Source organism: Thalassophryne amazonica, chromosome 12, assembly GCF_902500255.1.
Source record: "Thalassophryne amazonica chromosome 12, fThaAma1.1, whole genome shotgun sequence".
Lineage (NCBI taxonomy): Eukaryota > Metazoa > Chordata > Actinopteri > Batrachoidiformes > Batrachoididae > Thalassophryne > Thalassophryne amazonica.
Genome location: NC_047114.1, coordinates 9,299,284 through 9,324,484, shown reverse-complemented (window position 1 = coordinate 9,324,484; position 25,201 = coordinate 9,299,284). Strand labels below are relative to the sequence as shown.

The 25,201-nt window shown below is 42.5% G+C and overlaps 1 protein-coding gene across 2 annotated transcripts; it reads left to right on the top strand.

The window, feature by feature from the left end:
- Window positions 1-506: 506 nt before the first annotated feature.
- Window positions 507-12,674, top strand: LOC117521950 (nestin-like). 2 transcript variants are annotated; one of them, XM_034183319.1, is made up of 3 exons: window positions 507-721; window positions 1,058-1,478; window positions 10,705-12,674. In XM_034183319.1, the coding sequence occupies exons 1-3, from the start codon at window positions 510-512 to the stop codon at window positions 10,750-10,752; spliced, it is 681 nt and encodes a 226-aa protein (XP_034039210.1). In that variant the 5' UTR covers window positions 507-509; the 3' UTR covers window positions 10,753-12,674. The 2 variants fall into 2 exon arrangements, with proteins under 2 accessions (XP_034039210.1, XP_034039209.1); XM_034183318.1 differs by having other exon boundaries at window positions 507-1,478.
- Window positions 12,675-25,201: the final 12,527 nt, after the last annotated feature.

The window sequence follows — 25,201 nt, the reverse complement described above, 5'->3', positions numbered from 1 at the left end:
AAATGGGACGAGATTCTGACCCTTATGGCTTCAAGCTCAGCCCAGAGGGACAAAATGATGAAGTACTAGATGACCATGAAGAAATGGATCATTGCAGCTATGGTAAACTGGAGGGAGTAGACCAGGAATTATTGCAACCTTTAATTTATGAAAATGAAGTACTTGAACCGCATAGCAAAAATAATCACGAACAGCTGGATTGTTTTCACAATGGAAACCAAGGGATGCTGAAACCTTCAAGTGTTGACAGTCAGGGAGTTCTGGAGTCTGTTGAATATGACATGAATTTAGAAGAACCGTCTTGTTATCCTAACGAAGACCTGCTGAGTGCTCCTAATTGTGATAACCAAGAAGTGCTGAAGTCTCATAATTATAACCAAGAAGTGTTGAATCCTCATAGCCATGACCTTGAGGCACTGCTGGGATTCTCTTGCCTTGAAAAGCTGGAATTTGGTAGCAATGGCAACCAGGAATGTCTTGATGTTGATAGCCATGTAAATCAAGAAGTCATGGAACTACTGGATGTTGGGAGCAGTGAAAATCAAGAAGTGCCAGATTTCACTAATCATGATATACAGGAACCATTGAATGTTGGGAATATGGAAAATCAAGAAGTGCTAGATTTCACTCACCATGAGACACAGGAATTAGTGGATGTCAGGAAAAGTGAAAGTCAAGAAGTACTGGATTTCACTCATCTTGACACACAGGAACCACTGGATGTCAGCAATAGCAGAAATCAAGAAGTGATAGAGCTCACTCATCATGAGACACAGGAACCACTGGATGTCAGGAATAGCAGAAATCAAGAAGTGCTACAGTTCACTCATCAGGAGACACAGGAACCACTGGATGTCAGGAATAGCAGAAATCAAGAAGTGCTACAGTTCACTCATCAGGAGACACAGGAACCACTGGATGTCAGGAATAGTGGAAATCAAGAAGTACTAGATTTCACTCACCATGAGAGAGAGGAACTACTGGATGTCAGGACAAATGAAAATCAAGAAATGCTGGAATTCACTCATGACACACAGCAAGAACTGGACCTCAGTGGCCACAATAACCAGGAAATGGCTGACTTGCTGAGCATGGACATTCCTGAAGCAAACAACCAATGCATCCTGGACTCGGAGATGAAGGCTAGCTCCTCTGACAGTAGTGGGTCATCAGACATCTGTAACTCTCCACCCAGTACAGACCTGCTGGGGCTGGATTTCAGTAATACCAGTATCTACACTAGCAGCACCACAAACACTTGTCCTGATGACAAGACTGTAATCCAGGACCATTCAACATTCAGCACCAGTCACAACCCATTAGAAGGTGACCTCTGTTCAGTGTTTGGGGCTGGAGGCTACATAAGCTGCCCTGATGTAGCAGATGATCTAGAGCTACTTGACAACACACGGGTTAACTCCAGAGTGGAGCCGGAACCACCAGTGAGACCAGTAAGACCTCCTCGGCCCTCTCTTAGGGTAAGTATGACAGCTTCATAAACATGCATCATGCATTCACTTCTTCTACACAATCTGGACATGAGCAAGAAATCTTCTGTGGCTCGCACTGTGGCCCTCCAGTGAGAGGTCTGGGTTTGAAACCCCCAAAGCTCCATTATTTTCTTTGTGGAGAGTTTGGTAAGGTTCCCTTTCAATTAGAAAGATGGGTTAGAGACATAAAGCACCTGAGTCAAGCAGGGCAAGTGTGTTGACACACTTCCCTGTCCAGTGTTGTAATGAAGTAGAAATACTTTGTTACTGTACTTACGTAGAATTTTGATGTATCTGTACTTTATTTACATTTCTGGTGACTTTCACTTTTACTCCACTACATTTCCTCAAAATACATACTTTTACTCTGATACATTTCCCTTAACCATCTTCGTTACTCATTACTACACTATAAAAGTAGAAGAAATTTGATTGGGCAGTACATGTTTGCAGGAGTGCAGCAGATCCAGTCGTCTTCAGCCAGAGCGCAGCGCCTTCCACTCCTGCAGCATCAAGTGCCATGTTTGACATAAAACACATTTAAAAGACAAAAAAAAATATATATAAAAGATGACAGGTTGAATCTGCGCCCCCGCTGAGGAAGAGAAGACTGGAGTGTGAAAACCATCTGCACTTTGGACTCCAAACACGTACACGCTGTCGCACACGCATTGGCTCCCGCTGGAGTCCAGCGCACATATCTGAGTTGACACACACTTAAGGGGAAAACGTGTCTCATTTCATTTTAATTTATTTGAAATTTTTGCAAAGAAGCGCTGCGTAAAAGTGGTGCCGCGTTGGTTGCTTTGCAGTGGTTGTGGTGGTGACACTTGAAAGTTTTTTTTTTTTTTTTACTTTTCCTTAAATTTGTCACAACTGTGTTGCTATAAATGACTGTTCTGTTAAACACAAGAGCCTGGCTCTTGTGTTTAACAGAAAAGTGTGTGTGGGTCTTCCTGGAAAAAGAACCGCAACTTTATTTACAGCTGTACATCCATCCACCTGTTGCTCACTCATCCCTTCACCAACACCAACTGCTCCATCAGAGGCGGAGCCAGCCTTTTGTAGGGCCTGAGGCCTCCTCCTGGTTTATCCAGACACCGCGCTGACTTTCTTTTCCATCGCCGTTTCACTCTCCACTCATTTTGGATTTTACTTTTACTCAATACTTTTATTCAAAGTACATTTTAAATGAGAAATTTACTTTTGATACTTAAGTACAGTAAATGTCAGATACTTTAAGACTTTTACTAAAGTAATATTTTTAAAGGAGACTAACTTTTTCCAAAGTAATTTTATGCTAAGATACTTGTACACAGTAAATTGTAAATATACTTTATCACAGTGCTAAATGAACTCTATTACAGTGTAAAATCAACTATTATTGGAGTAGAAACACTTGATTTGACAAGACAGTAGAGCTGATTTCACGCTATAATCATGTATTTTACTCTAGACTGGGACTAAATGTTATCCTGGCAGAGTATATTTTACTCAGCAGAATTTACGGTGTATTTTCACTCAAGTATCACTGAGGTACTTTATACAAGACTGCCCCTGTCACAGTTGCCATGTATGTCTGACAGGCGTGACCCTTGCAGATTAGGTTGACCAAAAAGGTGGAGAAAGTTTGATAGGCCAGTGGCGCTAGTCATGCTGAAGTATGATTGGCATCTGTCTTCTTTGAGTGGCCCCATGCGGGCAATATCCAAGTTGCTGTCCTGCCTCTACCACGCATCATGTCCTAATGTCCTACATTTTCAGCACCAAACTTTCCCATCTAGTATAGTTTTGTACCATTGCTCGTTCCTTTATTGCCATCGTGTTCTGGCTCCTCCTTCTTATGCATGGCTCTAAATGCCCCAAGGGCTTGCAAAGCTGGGTCGGCGAAGGAGAGGACTCCACCCTTAAAGAGTGGTGGAGAACTGAATAGACATCTGTAGGCCCAGAGAGGAGCATGTCCATGAAGGCATGGATTCTCCTCCTCATGGTTTTTGGGAATAGTTTGAGTTTCTTGAATTTCCTTTCCAAATCATGTCTAATCAACTTAATTTACCCCAGGTGGACTCCACTTAAGCTGTAAAAACATCTCAAGGATGATCAATGTAAACAGGATACACCTGAGCTCAATTTTAAGCTTCATGGCAAAGGATTTACTTATGTACATGTGATTTTTTTTTTTTTCATTTTAATAAAAAAAAAAAAAAATCATTGTCATTATGGGGTATTATGTGTAGAATTTTGAGGGGAAAAAAAAAAAGAATTTCATCCATTGTGGAACAAGGCTGTAACATAAAATGTGGAAAAAGTGAAGTGCTGTGAAAACTGTCCGGATGCACTGTATTTCACTTTAAAAAAAAAAAAATAATTGAAAGGAGTACCTTTTATTAAATGCGATTTCCCCCCCAACACTTGGCAGAGCTGTGACTTTGTCAAGCATACATAATGGTTTGATTTTTAATGTGCTTGCAATATGTTTCTGTGCCAGTGCAATATTTAGGAAATTGCAAGTAGACTTTGTATTGGCAGATACCTTTTGTGAAATCTATATATTAATAGCCAAGAGGCCTCTGTGTGCATGTATGCAAGTGTGTGGCTTAGATCACAGAGAAAATGGGGAGAGCTGACATTTGCCGTTTGGTATGCTTATGTATTTTGAGTCAAAGATGAATGCCACAAAAATAGTAAGCTGATAGGGCTAATATTTTTTTAGAGAAATTAGTTAACTTCATGTTATGTGTGAAGAGGCCATTGACTAGACACATCTTTGCACAAGATCATGAAGGGAGACCCTCAGGTCTCAGTGCACTGAGAAGTCACCTCTGGAGCAGAGCGGTCTGGATGTGGTGCAGCTCGCTTTTCAACAGGATGAGCAGTTGGTGTGGGAGTCCTGTCTGGATGCAAGTCTGTGCAGTGTCTGTCGGTATCACATTCACTGCATTTTACCTCCACATGACATTCTTTAACTACATGAGAAGGCGAGCAACACTTGAAACATCTTATATTCCCTTAACAGCTTCTTGCACTCTGACGTCTTCTGTCTAAAGGTCCTACGCTGAAAAAAGAAAATAGTTGAACCCACTTAAATTGTTTCAATTGGTAACGTCTAAATGAATGAAATTGAACTAAGTTAGAGTTTATCTAACTTATTAACTTGAGTTCTAAGAGGATGGACTCTGTTGTGAAGGGGACAGTAACTGGATGGATCATGCCTGCCGTCTGTGTTCGTCTCTGATTTCTGTGTCCATCTAGATTTTGGTGCTGCAAGAACGTTGGTCTTGTGGATGGATATAGCATTCCTGTTACCATCACACCTCACTGTAGGTTGTGAACTGGTGTAAGTGGTGTAATTCTTCGTCAGGATTCACCTGATGAATCCTGAAGAAGGAAAAGAGACAAAGGAAAACTCCATATTCTTCTTTGTAGCTAGAACCCACAGAAAGCCATTTATCTTGCAAGTTTGGTGGCAGTTTTTCCACTGTTGGATTGATGCCTTGCGGTGTGTTGAAATAACTGAAACCAGCCATCTTCTTTTGCTGAGAGAATCTCCAAAAGCAGGTCACTTATTTCCCTCAGTCTGACATTGTCTTGTGTTGTAAGATGAGGAAAGCTGTGTATTTGTTTGAATAAAGCACAGCATAGACCTCTTGTAGTCTCAACCAGGACAACTGAAGAGCAGCAGTGGGTTCGATGATGTGGACACCTTGAATCCTTTTGACGTGATCAACTACCAAGCCATTTTGCCTTTAAATGTGTGCCGAGAAGAAGTTGTGGACTTTGAACTGGACACAGATGCTGCTTTTCCAAATTTAACTTCTTCCATGTCTGCTCATGTTGAATCTATCTGATTTAAGGGCTTTTACTGTACTGTTCTCTCTATGTGTGACCTCCCGGTGTGTACACAGATTAACCCTCTGGGGCCGACGCCATCGTATACGATGGCTAAGACCAAGCTTTATTAGATTATAAATAACTTTTGAATGATATGAGATAGAAACGTACTTTTTTTTTTGCTGAAAAGTTAACTCCGCGGACTTTCGAGCCAGCCACCGGCCATCTTTGTACTCCTCATAGAAGCTGTGTGATGTCGTGTGCAATGTGAGTGTCCAATCAGAACTGGTTCACCATCACATGGTTTTCCAAAATCCAATCGTAGGGCAGATTTACGTCACGTGAAAAGCCAAAGCTCGTTTTCAGGAGTGATATGTTACTAGTTGGCCCATTTGAATAGCTCCAATGAGTACATACTATTAGTACATACTCAGTGCACCCTGCGCCATTACACACAGCGACCAGTGAAAGCAGGAGCACACGAGAGCCTCTGATGACAATCTCACGTGCTCAAACAAAGAGTGTGTAACTATCAGGATTGCTCCACTAGTTTGCATGTGAATGTTACTGGATAACTCTGTTTCTTTCTCTGCGTAAAGCATTGTTTACCATATCAATGGACAACAAAACGCATAGACCATTTTGTATATATTGTTCAAAATGTGCATTTGTGTTTGAACCTTTTTGTTGTGAAGTCTTTCACACAAGACCTCAAATTACCTTTATAAAGTGTCAAAACAGTTGTTTATTGTAGTTTGCTGTGTGTTTTGAATAAATGTGTGTGGAAAATTATTTTTTGCTTTATTTTTTCCTTGCCTATTTTTGACTGTAAACCTTTATTACACTTATAAAACACAACAAAAACATATATATTCTGAAAGCACAGGTTGTCCTGAAAAAAGAGACATACAACTTGATTGTGGGATGCAGGGAGAGCTGTTAACAGCAACAATAAAACATTTATGCCAGGCGAGTGAACTGTCCAAAAAATGCCCTCGGACCCCAAAGGGTTAACTGTCATTGAACTCCTTTTCATTGCATTTGCTTTTAATGACTCCCCGTGAGCAAAATAAGCAGAATGAATCAATGTAAAAACTATAAAGAAAAACACAAACAATATATTCAATATATACACAAATGCCATTCAATTTAAACAGTAAACATGTACAACACAAAATGTACAGCCACTGACGTTTCTCTGATTCAACAGTGACAAACTTTAGATGTAAATCTGGTTGGGGAATGTTACAATGTTCAGAACATCCGGTCCCAACGTCTGGCTTTCCAAATAAAAGGGTTTTACGAACGAACATTCAGAACGACACACAAAATTATCAACAGCACATGTGTTTATCTTGAGAATTCCCATCTTGCAGTTTTTTTCTTGTTGAAAATTTGTGGAAAAAACATTAACAGTTGTTACAGTTAGGGTTTTGGCCAGATTGTGTTTACTGAATTGGATTATTTGTGTATTCATGCCAGCAGAATATTGAAGTGTTGTAGTTCTTTTGCATTTACAACATTCTGATTTGAATATTCTTCAGATGTGTCACTTAAAAATACCCTGTACTCATACAGAGAAAAGCGTGAGATGGAAACAATTGATCTGCTGTGGTGACCTCTAACAGATGCAGCCGAAAGAAGAACTAGAGCACCGCACTTGTACAGCACAATTTTCCAATTCCACAAAATTTTAGCTTGGAAAAAAGTTTCAAGGACAAAGTCCTGTTGGAATTTAATTTTCATTAGTTAAATTAGATGTGATCAAATGTCAGGAGTATGTATTTAATTCATGCACTTGAATCAATTTCTTTGTGGTGTTGTCAGATTTTGTTAAGGTTAGGGTTGTTGTTATTCCAAAGTAAAGTAACTTTTTTCCCTCAAAATTCCCCTCACAGAACCCCATAATGACAATATAAAAATAGGTTTCATTGAAATTTTTGCAAATTTCTAAAAAATAATGAAGTAAGAAATTAAATGTACGTAAGTATTCCCACCCTTTGCTCAATACTTTGTTGATGCAACTTTGGCAGCAATTACAGCCTCAAGTCTTCTTGAATATGATGCCACAAACTTAGTGCACCTATCTTTGGGCAGTTTTGCTCATTCCTCTTTGCAGCACCTCTCAAGTTCCTTCAAGTTGGATGGGGAGTGTCGGTGCACAGCCATTTTCAAATCTCTCTAGAGATGTTCAGTCGGATTCAGGTCTGGGCTCTGGCTGGGCCACTCAAGGACATTCACAGAGTTGTCCTGAAGACACTCCTTTCATATCTTGGCTGTGTGCTTAGGGTCATTGTCCTGCTGAAAGATGTACTGTCACCCCAGTCTGAGGTCAAGAGCGCTCTGGAACAAGTTTTCCTCCAGAATGTCTGGATTCATCTTTCCCTCCCACCTGACTAGTGTCCCAGTTACTGCTGCTGAAAACCATCTCCACAGCATGATGCTACCACCACCATGCTTCACTGGTGCCTGATTTCTTCCATACATGATGCCTGGCATTCACGCCAAAGAGTTCAGTCTTTGTCTCATCAGACCAGAGAATTTTGTTTCTCATGGTCTGACAGTTCTTTAGGTTCCTTTTGCAAACTCCAGGTGGGCTGCCATGTGCCTTTTACTAAGGAGTGGTTTCTGTCTGGCCACTCTACCATACAGGCCTGATTGGTGGATTGTTGCAGAGACGGTTGTCCTTCTGGAATGTTCTCTCTCCACAGAGGAATGCTGGAGCTTTGACAGAGTGACCATTGGATTCTTGGTCATCTCCCTAACTAAGGCCCTTCTCCTCCATATCCCAGTTTAGACGAGCAGTCAGTTCTAGGAAGAGTCCTGGTGGATTCAGTTTCTTCCATTTATAGATGATGGAGACCACTGTGGTCATTGGGACCTTCAAAGCAGCAGAAATGACAATCCTGTCTTGGAGGTCTACAGACAATTCATGTGACTTCATGCTTGTTTTTTGTTCTCACATGTAATGTCAGCTGTGGGACCTTATATGTAGACAGGTGTGTGTCTTTCCAAATCATGTCCAATCAACTGAATTTACCCCAGGTGGACACCAATTAAGCTGCAGAAACATCTCAACGATGAACAGTGGAAACAGAATGCAACTGACCTCAATTTTGGTCTTCATGGCAAATGCTGTAAATACTTACTGTATATACCAGCCCACTCTCATGTTTTTTTTTTTCATCATCCCGTCACGAGGTTCGTGACGGGTTTTTTTTTTAACTCACTATTATTAGCCCTACTCCTACCCCCAACCCTAAGCTTAACCATAACCTAACCCTACTCCTCCTCCCACCCTAACCATAACCACCCCGACCTCCTTGCTTCACTTTTAATTTCGTGCAGCCATTACAGAATCAATTAGAATGAATTTGTGCTGCCGTGATGAAAATGAGGCGCTTTTTGTCACAATATCATGAACCAATAGATTAATGTATATTTTGTGCTGCTGAATCACGACTTGCTGTGAGACCAGGTTGTATGTACATGTGAGGGACTCTGAGTAGAGCCACTGCTTCTTTGTATCAAACAGAGACTGCTTTGGTGATTTAGAAATCTGGTGAGAATGCCTCCTGGTCATCTCCCTAAGGAGGTGCTCCAGGTACATCCAACTGGGGAGAGACCTCAGGGAAGATTGGGGACATGCTGCGTAGTGCAGCAGATAACTGAAACAATTGTGCAAATGGTGATAGAAGCACCAAATTTGTCACATATACTTCTTAGACATTCCTCTTTTGAAAAAAAAAAAATGATTTGCCACTAATTGTTGGGGAAAGTGTAGTGACACGGACCCACAACAGGGGGCGCAAATGAACGGTCAATAGATGAGCCAAAAGGTAACAATTTAATGTTGTGAATGTGCACAACGACTATACAGACAATCTCAGAATATGATAGCAGTCAATACACAAAGGTGACGTGTGGGCAGGCTCGAGGATAGAAGACGTCTGTCCTGAGAAGAGCCGGAACCACACGGTTTCCGCCGCCACCGAACCTGGTGAATACTGGAGCCGCCAAGTCCTGAATTCCCAGGTGAGTCCCCGACTGTCGGAACTGGTACTGCTGGTGAGGAGCACAAACAGTGAGATGTGGGTGTGTGCACACCCAGTAACAAAAACAGTCAGAAGGTGGAAAGTCACCTCCACCTCTAATCACACACTCGTGCAGCTCCTGTTAACCACTTATCTGGTTGGAGTGTGAAGCGAAGCCGTCGCTGATCACACCAAACGCCAATCCCACAGATAAGGAAACACTTACAGGAAAACAGCTGCAAAGAAGTTCAGACTATTAGTCAATGTTTTCAGTTTAGCAGAGAATTACCTTCACAGGTAGATGATATCTCGGCAATGAGGTGGAGATGACGTCCGGGTTTTATGGAGTAGTATGATGAAGTGTAGATGGGTGACAGCTGTCATGAGATGATGAGTGACAGCTGTCACCCCCGGCTGTGTCCGTGGCGGCAGCGCCCTCTCGTGCCTGAAGCCCGCACTTCAGGCAGGGCGCCCTCTGGTGGTGGGCCAGCAATACCTCCTCTTCTGGCGGCCCACACAACAGTAATAGGATTAATAAATGGAATAGTTTTGATTGTGGTGAATGTTTGATCTCCAAAGTAAAGGTCAAACAATGTCGACATCCATTGGATTCTATGACATGTGACATATGTTACCCCATCACATGATAACTAAGCATGACACATGGTGCAAACTATCCCTTTTTAAAACCCTGTTAACTTCAACCAATAATTTGCAACATCTTTTACCAAAATTAGAGCAACTTGAACTTTTGACCCCTGGACAAACTGAAACTGACCTTTGTCACCATTCTAGCTGTTTTTACTCCATAACAACAGAACATTCAGTCACAGATAGTCCAAACTATACTTTTTTGGAATCTTTGCGAGACAAATAATGTGGTATAATTTACAATATGATTAGAGCATCTTTTAATTTTGACCCCTGTGTAATTCTTCGATTGACCCCTACCTGGCTGCCTATTGAAAATTCAAGTGGCCAATTGATTTTTTGAAAAGAGTAATGTCTAAGGAGTATTTGTGCCAAATTTGGTGCTTCTATCACCATTTTCAGGATTCCTCTGTAAATATTCTGTTATCTGCTGCACTGGGAGGAATTATATTTCCCAGCTGGCTTGGGAACACCTCGGGATCCTCTAGGTAGAGTTATAGGACTTGGAGAAGAATAGGATGAGCTGCTTGGTCTGCTGCCACTGACACTCAGACCCTGATAAGCAGCATAAAATGAATCAATGTATGAATGATATTGATAAATATGACATTTTCATGACTGTGTAATTGTAATTTGTATGTTGAATCAATTTGATGGTCATTTTAAGATGATGTCGTCTTCCACGTTGTCTCTTTCAGGCCAAGGAGAAGGGACAGTCGCAGACTCAGGGCATTGACCTGAAGTGACCTCTCACAAAAGCTAATGTGGATTACTGCACCACTCCTACAGCAACCTGAGGAGAAATGGACAAAAAAAGAGACCAAATGAAATGGGACGTTCTCAGGCCAACAAGTCTACAATCAGACATCATGACAGGAATATTAAAGCAAAGAAGGGACGTAACAGGACTCATGTTGGACTCCAGAATGGATCATTTAAGGAACCCCAAATCTTGTGTGAGTGTGTCTGTGCACGCACGTGCGCGCGCGCGTGTGTGTGTTCATTCCTGGGTGTTGGAATTGCCTTTCCTGTGACTGCTTCATCTTATTAGCACACATTAAACTCATCAGCTGCTGTCGGGGGTTAACGGGGCCACCGTGAAATTAAGCTGCCCTCATTTAGAGTCACTGTAGGTTGAAACACAATAACATTGTATATATACAATTCAAAACATTCAGCATCATCATCTTGTGGATTCAGAGGTGATCTTGTCATTGATGAGCTTAAAGCCGTTTGATCGGACTCTGTAGTCTGCAGCATGAAAGGCCGTCAGGAAGCTCCTCCCACACTGTGCGTCCATCCCCAAACCTACAAACTATGCACCGCCGCTCCAGCTTCTCAACACACTCACACCTATGACAAAGCGTTGAAAACAGCTGCAGTTTGTTTTGAAAAAAAGTCGTCATGGGTGTTTGTTTGCTTGATCGTGGGAGTGCACGTGTTTTCACTTCAGTGTGCACACGTCGTCCAGATGCAACTGCACATGTTCAAGCAAATTGACAGACAGGGTTTTGAACCTCAGACCTTCTTGCTGTTTGCCTCAGTGTGCGTGTGTGCATGTTCACCTCATGCTTGGCCAATAGTTTCCTCTTCTGGAGTACTGAGAGCAGCCAAGGTGTTTTTTTCATTGTTGGCAATAAGCAGTAGTTACTAAGATACTCTTGTCCTCAGGATCAAACCTCCTCAACCAGTCCCTCCTTAGGTTTGACTTAAAACTGTTCATTTGCATTTGCAGTGTCCTCACATGAGCCATTTCAGTCTGTGATTACTCGTGTTGAGAAGATGTGCATTTGTGGCCCTCTGGTTTTCCAGTATTTATAGTTTTTTGTTCTGAGCTCGATGGTAGAGGCTGGAGTGAACATGGATTTTGTTGTTGCAATTGAAACATCACGTGTCATGGTTAAGGGATCAATCTTGGCCATAGATGATGTGACGATGATACTCTGAGGTCGGTAGCTTCACAGCAGGGAGTCTCTCAGGATGTGAATGGTCTTGAAGACTGGGCATCAGTTTTTTGTTTGTTTGTTTTTTACTTATGTCTTGAACAGGTTTGGTATCCAGATAGGACACCAGGGACAGGATTACACTTGTGCAATGCCACTGAAACTGATTTAAAACCTCTCAATAAGTTCCACTTGTGAAAAATTAAACAATTTAAAATGTTGATACTGAAAATTCCCACTCCAAAGTTGGAACTCAATGCAACAAAAGTCCCATTTAAAGCATTACTTTTACAGTCATTGTTTTCAGGGGTTACAAGAACAATTTAATCAAACAGAAATCAATAGAAGCCACTGTGCCCTAGCAGAGTGTGATGTGACAAACGCTGTGTATGATGAAAGCATCGTGGCTGCATGTGGACCTTCTGCTCTACCTCATTACAGTGACTGTGACCATGTACATGGGTCAGGGATGTAATGTGTGTTAAAGTACACATGATCTAGTATGTAATTCTTCACAGTCTATCACAGTGCTCCCTAATGTTCTGACATCCGGTAGGGTTTAGTGTGCTACAACAGATCTGACACTGTGTGACATCATGGAGACATTTACACATCTCTGGTGGCGACACCTTCACTGCAGTTGACTTGTTCTCCTTCAATCACTGTGCTTCTTCAGGATCACCACATGACGATTTTGTGACCTCACAACTCGATACAATAGGACCTGACCCTACAGAAAGACTGGAACAGTTCCCATGGACACAACTGGGAAGGACCCCCGGGCACCATTGTGTGCACCAGCACTGAAGTCACCGCAATGGACCCAAAAGGAAGACAGTTTCCCTCCACCCAAGCTGATGGCACATGACAAACACCAACTCTAGCCACACGACTCAGATGTGGCAAAAGACAGCCCAAACTCACACCATCCTCACCACCACCCCCAACTATCCCAATGCCAACCCCTGCCCCTGGAGTACCCAGGACAGAAGCAAGCCCACCAAACAACACTTCTCAAGTGCCCACGCCCACACCGAGAGCCTCTTCCCGGGGAGGATATATTAGGGGTCACTGCATATGTCCCTGATTTGGGCCCAGGCAGCACTATTCCCCAGGCACAGGTGGGATTGGAGCTAAAACCACCACAGCTGGCAACCAACTCCCCCCCACCTCAATTAGGCACCACTGTTCAACTCATATCCCTCTGCATTGTGGACTGAATGTCAGTGGTGGGCACAGTTCTGATAATCCGCTAATTAGCGAAGCTAAGTTTTTCGTTAGCAGATTAGCTTTCCAGCTAATCTTGGAAAACCATCACTGGACCAATTAGCTTCTGCTAAATTTAGTTCCGCTAACTTTTTTTTTTGCTGGTAAAGTGAGTAAACCATCATTGGACCAATTAGCTTAATTCCACTGAATTTAGTTCTGCTAACTTTCAGTACACTAACTTTTTTTTTATTATTTTGCTGGTAAACGGAGTAAACCATCATTGGACCAATTAACTTCCGCTAAATTTAGTTCCGCTAACTTTTTTTTTTTTGCTGGTAAAGTGAGTATTCGGGGTTTTCACATATCCCATAATCCCTTGCGTGCCAGAAAGTTGCTGCAGTCAAAACAACATAGAGAATCCACATGATGACAATTGTAAATGAATATTATACTACAAAAATGTCATTTTTTTATGCTTTTCATCACGTTAATAAGAGACTGCTGCATGATACCCTGAAAACTTGCTAAAACAATTATAACAAAAAATCCGTGTCTCCTACGTTTAATCTGCGTGGAATTTAATAAGCGCAAACCGAATTTCAGACATATTATATATATTAGTCTGAAACAAAGAGGACAAACAGTGTTGTAAAGAACAATAATCAAGACGTTAAAGAGCAAACTTCACTTTCCCCCAGAACGACATGATCAGGAAGCGAGCGTAGCTCACAGCAGCTCCCATTGAAAATAATGGAGAGACAGCCTGTGATTCTCGCATGTTTACATAAAATAAACGCAGTAACAATGTCTACAAACCCAGAGAATATATTCACAAGAGTTTTAGGCACAATATAAAAATAGTTTTATGTTGCGATGTTAATTGTGTTGTCCGTGTGCAGTGGTTAAAGTGAAGCATGATCAGAGCGTATCAATGCAGTTCTCAATGTTACTGAGATCTCGCAGCGTGGCGACCTCTCCTAGGTTTTGCAGGATTTGAAACCTGAAAAGCCTCAATACCATCATTGGACCAATTAGCTTCCGCTGAATTTAGTTCTGCTAACTTTCAGTCCACTAACTTTTTTTTTTTTTTTTTTTGCTAGCAAAGTAAGTAAAGTTTAATCATCAAAAATGATTGTAAACCTTAAAATCATACATGTTAGTTCCTGTCTGTTGTGTGTCTGCAACAGTTAGGCCAGTGTTCTGTCGATGAGCTACCGTAGCATAAATTGACAGTTAGTGTTTTTGCTTTAAAGACAGTGTGTACATGCAAAGCTTTACTTTTTTAAAGTGAAAAGACACGTATTGCTGTATTTTTATGTAAAGACAAAACTTGCATGGGTTTTCTTTGGTGGGGAAGCTCAACGCCATGAGTGAGGTGTAGATTTTACCAGTCGCGTTGAACACAACACAGGTGAGCCGTTCCTGTAACAGTTGATAAACTGTGACTATTAATATTGAGATTTACTGCTTTTTATAAAGACAATTACTGTGTTTGTGATTTTATTTTTTATTTATTTATTTTTCGTGCATTTGTTTTGAATCTTTGAACACGGCTCCATTAACGGTTTATGAATATAGGGATAAACTGCGGCTTCTAATACTGCGATTTACTGCTTTTGATTAAGATGATGACAATGTTGGGGATTTTATTTTTTATTTATTTTTCGTGCATTTGTTTTGTTTTTGAACACAGCTCCATTAACGGTTTATAAATGTACTGTCAGGATTTAGATTTTTTCTTTGTGTTTTGCCTGTCTTGCTTTGTTTAGTTATTTTGTTTGACTGGTTTTGTTGTAGGTTAGTTCTCTTGCTGGTGTCTTTCCTGCTTGGGTTTTCTCTGTCCCTATCTCTCTCGACTTTCTCTTGGTGCTTGGTGGTGGGCGTTTCCTTCTGTCTGGCCACACCCTTGTTCTGGTGCTTTCCACACACACCTGTTTCTAATCTGCAGCTCATCACCTGGGTGCATTTAAGGTTCACTGTTTGCACTAGTTGCTCACCAGGTCGATGTGCCCTGTGCCTTCACTCCCAGCTCTGTTACTTGTGTGTCTTCATCCTGCTAGCCTCCTCGTGTGTATGACCACCTGCCTGTTAACTCGACCATGCCTAAGCCTGTTAGTTGCACTTTTGCGCTTGTTGGACTGCCTTTTTGTGTACCTTACCCAGCTTACTGTTTCAGTCAACCATTTTTACGTACAGAGCTACTTGTCTGAGTCCTGCATTTGTGTCCAGCCATTTCTGACCACCAAGTCTCATACATATAATATATGGATAAACTGTGACTTCTAAAACTGTGATTTACTGCTTTTGATAAAGATGATGACAAAAGTTTTTGGGGTTTTATTTTTATTATTTATTTTTCGTGTGTTCGTGATCCTGGGAATTTACCCAGCAGCCCCTGCTGGCTTATCAGTAGCCGACTGTAATTCGACGTGGCCTCAACCGAGTCATTTATCCCCTAACTTTCAGTTAGGGGATAAATGGTTATCGAAGTTAACTTTTTGGTTAGCTGTGCCCACCACTGCTGAATGTACAACTCCACATCAGACAAAGTTGGGATGTACTGAACATTTTTTTTTAATTGAGACAAACAAAATGTTGCACAAAAACCTTAAAGAGAATAAACATACCACAGCAAGGACAAGATACTGAAAAACAGGTTAATCTCCTGCACTGTTGGTCCAGGAAGCGTTCCAAATTTGACATTTCCTGTTTCACTGTGCACTCAAAATTTGGCACTTCCTGTTTGGGCCTCCCTGTACTATGAGCAAGCTAGCCTTTGGTGGTAGTAATAGTAGTGCTAAATTATTCCCATCACAACTTGGACAACTGAGAGCCTACACAGAAACATCACAACTTTGTTTGGATTGCCTTTGATGCAGTAATCTTGGATTTATACTGTCTGCAATGAAATTAAAGTTAAAGTAAATGTACAACTAACTGGATCATGGAATGAGTAGATTACAAACATGAGCAGAGTTGAGTGCGGCCAGAAATGGAAGACTCCCATACACTTTCTCCCATCTCCCAACCCACAACCAAACAACTGCCATGTTAGGAGCGTTGTGGAATGCAAATATCAAGCTGCATATGGAATGTAAGGCAAAGACACCACAAATGAAATTATGAAGAAACAAGCATCATATTCAGAAGCAGGAAGCCAGGCAACTCTGATCTCCCATATGCCCAAGTCCACCTGTAGGGCAAGCCCTGGGTTTGTCCAACATGGAATTAAAATGCAAGATGACCAAGAGTGAGCCTGACTTAAGTGAATAGTCCAAGAAGGCCATGCCCGCCAACATCCCCATTTACAGTAGTGTTCAGAATAATAGTAGTGCTATGTGACTAAAAAGATTAATCCAGGTTTTGAGTATATTTCTTATTGTTACATGGGAAACAAGGTACCAGTAGATTCAGTAGATTCTCACAAGACCAAGCATTCATGATATGCACATCTTAAGGCTATGAATTTGGGCTATTAGTAAAAAAAAAAAAGCAGAAAAGGGGGTGTTCACAATAATAGTAGCATCTGCTGTTGACGCTACAAACCCAAAGCTATTATGTTCAAACTGCTTTTTTAGCAATCCTGTGAATCACTAAACTAGTATTTAGTTGTATAACCACAGTTTTTCATGATTTCTTCACATCTGCGAGGCATTAATTTTGTTGGTTTGGAACCAAGATTTTGCTCATTTACTAGTGTGATTGGAGTCATTTTCTTGTTGAAACACTCATTTCAAGGGCATGTCCTCTTCAGCATAAGGCAACATGACCTCTTCAAGTATTTTGACATATCCAAACTGATCCATGATACCTGGTATGCGATATATAGGCCCAACACCATAGTAGGAGAAACATGCCCATATCATGATGCTTGCACCAACATGCTTCACTGTCTTCACTGTGAACTGTGGCTTGAATTCAGAGTTTGGGGGTCGTCTTACAAACTGTCTGCGGCCCTTGGACCCAAAAAGAACAATTTTACTCTCATCAGTCCACAAATCTACTGAATCTACTGGTACTGTTATGTGTCGGACGCAGCTCGGAGAACCGACCAGCGTTTGAAGGACCCAGTATGAAATAAGCAGAGCACGGTACAAAGGCTAACTGAATTTAATACATAACAGTGATAATAACAAAAGATAATATAACAAAAAGGTGCGGTCTGGCGTGGTGCGCTCCCAGCAGCGCTAACGGTCCGGAGCCAGAAGCTGTTTCGGACCCAAGGACCCCGCCGACACCCCCCAGGTGGCCGCAACAACCGAGTCTCAGGAAGTGTGCTGACGAGCGTGAGACCTCACCCCCTCCTCTTTCACAGACCGTGCATCAAACCTGGACATTCTCAGCGTCCGCTGCTGATGAGATGGCTCCCAAGACGACGATCTCACCCGTCTGGTCACAAGGTCGAGTCTCTGGCAAATACACACTGTGCACTCCAGTCTTAAATGCCAACATGCTCCAATCCATCCAGATGCACCTCAGCTGTGAGTCCTGACGAGTCGCAGGTGATCAGGGTGAGGTCCTGACAGCCTCAGCAACACAGCCACTCAGTCCCAAATGCACGCCACCTGGGAGGAAACCAAACGACAAACAAACCGGCAGCCAGGCCCCCCCAGCCATATAACAGTACCCCACCCTCACGGGAAGCCTCCCGGCGACCACACACACCTGGCCCAGGAGAAACACCCCCCTCCAGGGACCATGGCTGGAAACCACGTCTGCGTTCGTCCTCCAACAGACTGGTTGAACTGGCTGCATCTTTGCCCTTGGTTCTGACAGTCTTAGCACAGGTGTGGCCAGGAGTTCCTACACCTGTGCGGTCAGCCTTTAACCAAACATGTGTGATTAGTCATAACACAAAACAACCAAAACACCCCCCCCCCCCGCCCCAGGGGACCGTCCCATCAAACCCCAGGGAAGGGGAGAAAAGAAAAACAACCCACATGTAAACTCACAAACAAAAATGCCAAAAGACCCCCCCTCCTCCCCCCCAAACGACACGCAGGGACCAACACCCCCCAGAGGGCCACCCGCCAGCTCCAGGAGTAATAACCACGGCCGAGGTCCCTCTGGGATCCACCGTCACCCACGGGGACTACCAGCGCCCCCCAGAGGACCACTCGTCAACCCCAGGAGACGCCTCCCCTCACGACCAATGGACCCAGCCCCGGCCGTCCACGGCTAGATGGACCCAACGCCCTTTCCCCCCCAGAGGACACCACAGTGAAACCCTGAGGGCGGAAACTGGGGGAGGGAAAACAAAAAAAAACCCCAAACCCCCCCCCCCTCCCCTCCCGGGTGCAGAGGCCACCTGGGAAACGCCCAGCACAACCTAACTGCACCCCTCCAGCAAAGCCGACACTACGGCACACCCGGCTGGAGTCAGAGGAGAAGAGAGGGCATAACAAAAAACAAAGAAAAAAAACCAACCCAAACACCACCCCATCACCCCCCAGGGGACCGTTCCATCTAACCCTGGGGATGTGAAACAAAAAGAAACAAAAGAAAAAAAAAAAAAGACCAACACACAGTTGTTTGGGTCCCCGTTTTTTTTTTTTCTTTTTTTTTTTTCAGCAAAGGCTACAGGGTCACACCCCCAGACAAATAGTGGACAACAAAAAATAACAGCCCACACAAAAACCAACTCAAAAAACACCCACACAAAATGAACTAACACAAAACAAATCAGTGAGGTATACCGTCAAGCTCAACCAAATGGAACACACCTGTTCCTACTCAAGAGCTTGACGGTACCGTGATTCAGTCACCACAAGGGGGAACCAGAGTGCTAAAAACGAAAAAACCCCTTGGGCGACAGAAAAAAACAAACGAGCTGCTTTTGTGTGCGCAGCTGAGTGCAACACACAACCAAAATGTGCTCAACTAAATAACGCCGGAGCTGATACAACAGACGCAGTAGTTACCTTTTATCCGGGGAAACGGGGCTACGACTGTAGCACAGGAAGCCCAGCGACCCGTGCTAACAGAGCTCCGCCGTGCGCGTGAACCCATTACAAACGCACTCTTGCAGCTCCCGTTTAAACCTCTTATCCGGTCGAAGCGTGACGCGAAGCTGTCGCCAGTCACACTCCACCACGACCCACGGATAAGGCACAAACACAGGAACACGGCTGCAAGAGAGCACAAATCAGTATCCAGTAATGGGTTCTCAAACACGCACCTTCCGGGCGGAGAGCACCCGCAACTGATCCGGATAACCACTGAACGTCTGCTGCCGCCTTCCCGGCGCGTTACCGTCTCTGCTACCGCTGGGTCCGTGATGTTTGGCCAGAGACTACTGTTATGTGTCGGACGCAGCTCGGAGAACCGACCAGCGTTTGAAGGACCCAGTATGAAATAAGCAGAGCACGGTACAAAGGCTAACTGAATTTAATACATAACAGTGATAATAACAAAAGATAATATAACAAAAAGGTGCGGTCTGGCGTGGTGCGCTCCCAGCAGCGCTAACGGTCCGGAGCCAGAAGCTGTTTCGGACCCAAGGACCCCGCCGACACCCCCCAGGTGGCCGCAACAACCGAGTCTCAGGAAGTGTGCTGACGAGCGTGAGACCTCACCCCCTCCTCTTTCACAGACCGTGCATCAAACCTGGACATTCTCAGCGTCCGCTGCTGATGAGATGGCTCCCAAGACGACGATCTCACCCGTCTGGTCACAAGGTCGAGTCTCTGGCAAATACACACTGTGCACTCCAGTCTTAAATGCCAACATGCTCCAATCCATCCAGATGCACCTCAGCTGTGAGTCCTGACGAGTCGCAGGTGATCAGGGTGAGGTCCTGACAGCCTCAGCAACACAGCCACTCAGTCCCAAATGCACGCCACCTGGGAGGAAACCAAACGACAAACAAACCGGCAGCCAGGCCCCCCCAGCCATATAACAGGTACCTTGTTTCCCATCTAACAATAAGAAATATACTCAAAACCTGGATTAATTTTTTTAGTCACATAGCACTACTATTATTCTGAACACTACTGTACCTACACCACAGGCCTGACATGAATTCTAATGTGGTTGTGTAAATGTGGCAAAGAACATCGAGGAGCAACCGGAAAGTGGCCCATTCAATCTATCAACCCCTCAGAAAAGCCTTCCAGAGTAATAATGGTCTTTCAGCAACAGACAGAGAAAGACAGTGACCCAAAACTACAACAGAGGACCAAAAGCATGCACTGGACAATGTGAGCTGTTTGAGTGGGTGTGGATCAAATCAAATCAAATCAATTTTATTTATATAGCGCCAAATCACAACAAACAGTTGCCCCAAGGCGCTTTATATTGTAAGGCAAAAGCCATACAATAATTACGGAAAAACCCCAACAGTCAAAACGACCCCCTGTGAGCAAGCACTTGGTAACAGTGGGAAGGAAAAACTCCCTTTTAACAGGAAGAAACCTCCAGCAGAACCAAGCTCAGGGAGGGCCAGTCTTCTGCTAGGACTGGTTGGGGCTGAGGGAGAGAAACAGGAAAAAGACATGCTGTGGAGGGGAGCAGAGATCAATCACTAATGATTAAATGCAGAGTGGTGCATACAGAGCAAAAAGAGAAAGAAACACTCAGTGCATCATGGGAACCCCCCAGCTGTCTAAGTCTATAGCAGCATAACTAAGGGATGGTTCAGGGTCACCTGATCCAGCCCTAACTATAAGCTTTAGCAAAAAGGAAAGTTTTAAGCCTAATCTTAAAAGTAGAGAGGGTGTCTGTCTCCCTGATCTGAATTGGGAGCTGGTTCCACAGGAGAGGAGCCTGAAAGCTGAAGGCTCTGCCTCCCATTCTACTCTTACAAACCCTAGGAACTACAAGTAAGCCTGCAGTCTGAGAGCGAAGCGCTCTATTGGGGTGATATGGTACTATGAGGTCCCTAAGATAAGATGGGACCTGATTATTCAAAACCTTATAAGTAAGAAGAAGAATTTTAAATTCTATTCTAGAATTAACAGGAAGCCAATGAAGAGAGGCCAATATGGGTGAGATATGCTCTCTCCTTCTAGTCCCTGTTAGCACTCTAGCTGCAGCATTTTGAATTAACTGAAGGCTTTTCAGGGAACTTTTAGGACAACCTGATAATAATGAATTACAATAGTCCAGCCTAGAGGAAATAAATGCATGAATTAGTTTTTCAGCATCACTCTGAGACAAGACCTTTCTAATTTTAGAGATATTGCGCAAATGCAAAAAAGCAGTCCTACATATCTGTTTAATATGCGCCTTGAATGACATATCCTGATCAAAAATGACTCCAAGATTTCTCACAGTATTACTAGAGGTCAGGGTAATGCCATCCAGAGTAAGGATCTGGTTAGACACCATGTTTCTAAGATTTGTGGGGCCAAGTACAATAACTTCAGTTTTATCTGAGTTTAAAAGCAGGAAATTAGAGGTCATCCATGTCTTTATGTCTGTAAGACAATCCTGCAGTTTAGCTAATTGGTGTGTGTCCTCTGGCTTCATGGATAGATAAAGCTGGGTATCATCTGCGTAACAATGAAAATTTAAGCAATGCTGTCTAATAATACTGCCTAAGGGAAACGTATAAAGTGAATAAAATTGGTCCTAGCACAGAACCTTGTGGAACTCCATAATTAACCTTAGTCTGTGAAGAAGATTCTCCATTTACATGAACAAATTGTAATCTATTAGATAAATATGATTCAAACCACCGCAGTGCAGTGCCTTTAATACCTATGGCATGCTCTAATCTCTGTAATAAAATTTTATGGTCAACAGTATCAATGTTGACCATAAATGGATGTGAAGGTGTTGTAGAGGAAGAGCTGGTTTGAACTCTGACGGCTTCCTGACTATTTCCTGTTTGAGTGGATGTGAAGGTGTTTGAGCTGGTCTGAATTGTGAATCATTTCCTTAGATTTTTTTTTTTTTGGTTTCAGAGGTGATTTGTTGTGACGTCTGAGGATCCTCAGAGATGAAGTTGCAATAAAGTTTTTCATCATTAGTTGCATCTTTTGTGTGTCAGGTGTTCATTTGGAACCAAAAAGAGTGAATGGAATCCACTGAAATCACAGAAAGCTTCCATCACCCTGCTCAGTATTTTAATGCCAAACTTGATGTATCCTTCACATCATTACTAATCACCACTGTACATAGATTTACTGTATGTAGCACAATAAAGCTGAGAAATAAAGTTAGCATTTAATTTTGAAATTTATGAAGAAGAATTGTATATTTCTGAGGTTTATGCATTGATGTATTTGCTTGTAGTTTGCTTTCTGTAGTATTTTGTCATTGAAGATCATTGCAGACCGAAGATGAACATGCTTCCACAGATTTTCCGATTCAACTTTGTATGTATAATAGAGATGTAAGCACGTTAAAAGCCATGGTTGAATAGAATATGTAGAATATCCGGTTTTGTGCTGATCTCCCATGTGGCTTTGTCAGTGTTGCTGTCTTATTGTGGTCGTCTTTGTTGGAAATAAACCCATGATTCCACTTTGTGGCTGGATTTGATTTTAAAATCAAATGGATGCTATGCCATTGGTGAAGTGGGAATGTGATCGTACAAATTTGGAAGGGTGAGGTTTTTTTGTGTTACGTGCTTTTGTTGGTTGTTACTTTCAAAGTAAATTTCCTAAAACTAGGATTCTGATATCAGTGATGTTTCCTATCACAGGTGTAACATGAAATGTCACGAAAGTTCATTTGAGAAAAAACATCACCACAAAGTAGTCAGACATTGTTTTTGTTTTATTTTTGTCTTGATGTCTACAACCATTGTTCTGCAGTCAGGTCCATACATGCAATGCATCCAGAAAGTATTTACAGCACTTCACTTTTTCCACATGTTATGTAACAGCCTTATTCAAAAATGAAGTAAATTCATTTTTCCCTCAAAAATCTACTCACAACACCTCATAATGACAACATAAAAATCACATGTACATAAGTATTTACACCCTTTGCTCAATACTTTCTTGATGCGCATTTGGCAGCATTTACAGCCTCAAGTCTTCTTGAATATGATGCCACAAGCTTGGTTTTCTCCAAACATGAGGCCTGGCATTCACACCAAAGACTTCAATCTTTGTCTCATCAGACCAGAGAATTTTGTTTCTCATGGTCTCAGAGTCCTTTAGGCGCCTTTTAGCAAACAACAGGCGGGCTGCTATGTGCCTTTTACTAAGAAGGGGCTTCTGAGTGACCATCAGGTGCTTGGTCACCTGTCTTGGAGGTCTACAGACAATTCCTTTGACTTCATGCTTGGTTTATGTTCTGACATGCACTGGCAACTGTGGGACCTTATATGTAGACAGGTGTGTGTCTTTCCAAATCATGTCCAATCAACTGAATTTACCCCAAGTGGACTCCAATTAAGCTGTAGAAACATCTCAAGGATGATTAGTGGAAGCGGGAGGCACCTGAGCTCAATTTTGAGCTTCATGACAGCTGTGAATACTTATGTACATTTGATTTCTTTTTTATTTTTAATAAATTTGCAAAGAATCTCAAATAAGTTTTTTTCATGTTATCATTATGGGGTATTTTGCATAGAATTTTTAGGAAAATAATGAACATAACAAAATGTGGATGAAGTGCAGTGCTGCAAATACTTTCTGGATGCACTGTATTTGGACAGTGAAGAGCGTTTGTCTTGTTTCTTCCATTATACAATTATAGCGTTTTGATGAGGTGTACCCATGATTATGCATACCTGGTCAGGATGGGGTTCACCGAGGCCTTGGTAAACAAGAAAATTGGGACTTGTCAAACATACTAAAACTGAAAAATCAATTGCAAGTTTCAACTCTTTATTATTGCTGTCCAGTGTTGGTCAAGTTACTTGGAAATAGTCCTGTTACTTTACTGATTACTTATTTTCAAAAGTAACTAGTTACTTTATTAATTACTTTTCTTAGTGCAGCAGATAACTGAAACAATCGTGCAAATGGTGATACAAGCACCAAAGTTGGTACAAATACTCCTTAGACATTACTCTTTTGAAAAAACCGACTGGCCTCTTGAGTTTCAATAGGCGGCCAGGTAGGGGTCAATTGAAGAATTACACAGGGATCAAAATTAAAAATGCTCAAATCATTTTGAAAACTATACCACATTATTTGTCTGATCATAAAGATTCCAAAAAGGTATAGGTTGGACTATCTATGCCCGAATGATCAGGAGTTATGGGGTAAAAACAGCAAAAATGGTGACAAAGGTTAGTTTCAGTTTGTACAGGGGTCAAAAGTTAAAGTTCCTTCAATTTTGGTAAAAAGTGATGCAAAGGTTGAGCTAATAGGGTTAATAAATGGAATAGTTTTGATGTGTTGAATGTTTGGTCTCCAAAGTAAAGGTAAAACAAGGTCAACGTCCATTGGATTCTATGACATGTGACATAAGTTACCCTGTAACATGATAACAAAGCATGATACATGGTCCAAACTATTCCTTTTTAAAACCCTGATAACTAATAATTTGCATCATTTTTTACCAAAATTGGAGCAACTTTAACTTTTGACTCCTGTACAAACTGACACTGACCGTTGTCACCATTTTTGCTGTTTTTGTTGGGAAAGTGTAGTGACACGGACCCACAACAGGGGGCGTAAATGAACGGACAATGGATGAGTCAAAAATACAACACTTTACTGTTGTGAATGGTGCACAACGAAATACAAACTGATTCAGAATTTGGATTACAATCAAATGTGCAAGGGTGACGTGTGGGCAGGCTCGAGGATAAGAGACCTCCATCCTGAGAGGAGCCGGGCCCCACACGATTTCCACTGTCACCGGATCTGGAACACACTGGAGTTGCCAAGTCCTGAGTCCCCAGGTGGCCACCGTCTCCAGCTGCCGGATCTGGTACTGCTGGCAGGATACAGAAACACAATTATGGGTGAGTGTGTGAGGACACACCCAGTAAACAGTCAGCAAACTGAAGTCTTTCTCTCCAGGTGGGAACGACGCCTCCACCTCCAACACAGTAATACACTTAGTGCAGAACCTGAGGGCTACTTAGTTTGACGTGCGGAGTGAAGTCCGTCACCCATCACGTTTCCCCAAACTC